The sequence below is a fragment of the Perkinsus marinus genome (assembly GCF_000006405.1).
Source record: "Perkinsus marinus ATCC 50983 genomic scaffold scf_1104296942772, whole genome shotgun sequence".
NCBI lineage: Eukaryota > Perkinsozoa > Perkinsida > Perkinsidae > Perkinsus > Perkinsus marinus.
In genome coordinates, this window is record NW_003212025.1 from 21,684 (window position 1) to 23,050 (window position 1,367).

Genomic DNA, 1,367 nt, shown 5'->3' on the forward strand with positions numbered 1-1,367 from the left:
TCTCTACGTATGAAGACTTTTCTTCCTACAAGTCTGGTGTCTACAAGCATACGAGTGGCGGATACTTTGGGGATCATTCTGTTGAGATTATTGGCTGGGGTACTGAGAAGGGAGTTGATTATTGGCTGGTTATGAACTCCTGGAATGAAGGATGGGGTGACCATGGCACCTTCAAAATAGCCCAAGGTGACTGTGGCATAGACGACGCGGTCCAAGGGTCGCTTCCAGCCATGAATTGACTGATCTTTGATTGTTTGCTTTTCAACACATGATATGTGTCAATAACTCACGATCACAGAATAGGTCACATGTCCTGGACATATGTCCAGAACTGTACCTTGGTATTGACCTCAACTTTATTCATTGAGTAGGTTCTATGCATTCGATTTTCTCATTGCTCTTTGATCGATGCATGATCTACGATCCATGACAATGCCCCCTGCTCATTTACTACGGATTTTCCCTAGCACAGGGTGACTCACCTGTGTTCTTTCACCCCACTTATCTGCATTCAGCCGACGAACGAATTATGGGGTTAGATGAGACGGAGCTCACCTGTGCAGTGCACACTGTGCACTGCGTTCAGATTACATTTTCCGCATAGTCTGAGCTCAGTGAGCTCAGCTCACATAGTTCGAATATCCTTAATTGTCAAGCATATGTGAGGAGAGTAAGTATAGGATTTCTCACGTAAGCATGTCGTGTTCAGAAGGTAGGTGACCGTCATGGCCATATAGAATGCGGTCATTCAATATCCGAAAATCGCGAGAGATAAGGTATACCGGGAAACGCAGCGTAGGTCTCCAGAAAAGGCGGCCTTCAGTAACGTTCTTTTCGCTATGTATTACATCGGATGTAATGGAGTCGATCAGCACTTCGCGGCGTCTGCGATTATCCTATCGCGGTTAATGCCATTTTGCCGCGAGTAACGGGTGCATCTCCAATGTAGCAAGGCAAGGTCAGGACGCCTCGGTCAGTAGTAGGGAAATACGATGGTAACCTAAGGTAGTGGACTGTGATACAGTAACACATCAACGACTTATGCGTCATCCAGCTAACGTTGAGAACCATGACGTGCTCCGAGGAACTACGAGTGCCAGACAAGCTGAGTGCCACTGAGAGTAGTACTCTGAAAGCGGAATAGGAGCATTGTTCCTCAGGAACAATGAATTTCTACAAAGAACTCCACCGTGCCTGTCTGCATTGTACTTTGTATCCTACTTGTTGGTGTCATCATCTGTATGATACCAAATCGGTATTACCAATGGTGTCTTCCCCGTACATGCATGCTTGTGCCGCGGACAAAAGCTATCTCGCTGGTGTACTCAGCTAGTAGTGCAAAGTAGTCTGATGAATTCTGATACTGT

At 46.2% G+C, this 1,367-nt stretch overlaps 1 protein-coding gene across 1 annotated transcript in view; it reads left to right on the plus strand.

Annotated features, from left to right (window-relative positions):
- Positions 1-239, plus strand: part of Pmar_PMAR011463 (cathepsin b, putative) — a gene marked incomplete at both ends in the record, with an annotated part of 380 nt that extends 141 nt beyond the window's left edge. Inside the window, 2 exons of the mRNA XM_002781294.1 lie at positions 1-36; positions 87-239. Coding sequence (XP_002781340.1) covers positions 1-36; positions 87-239 — 189 coding nt within the window. The remainder of the gene's footprint in view (positions 37-86) is intronic.
- Positions 240-1,367: the final 1,128 nt, after the last annotated feature.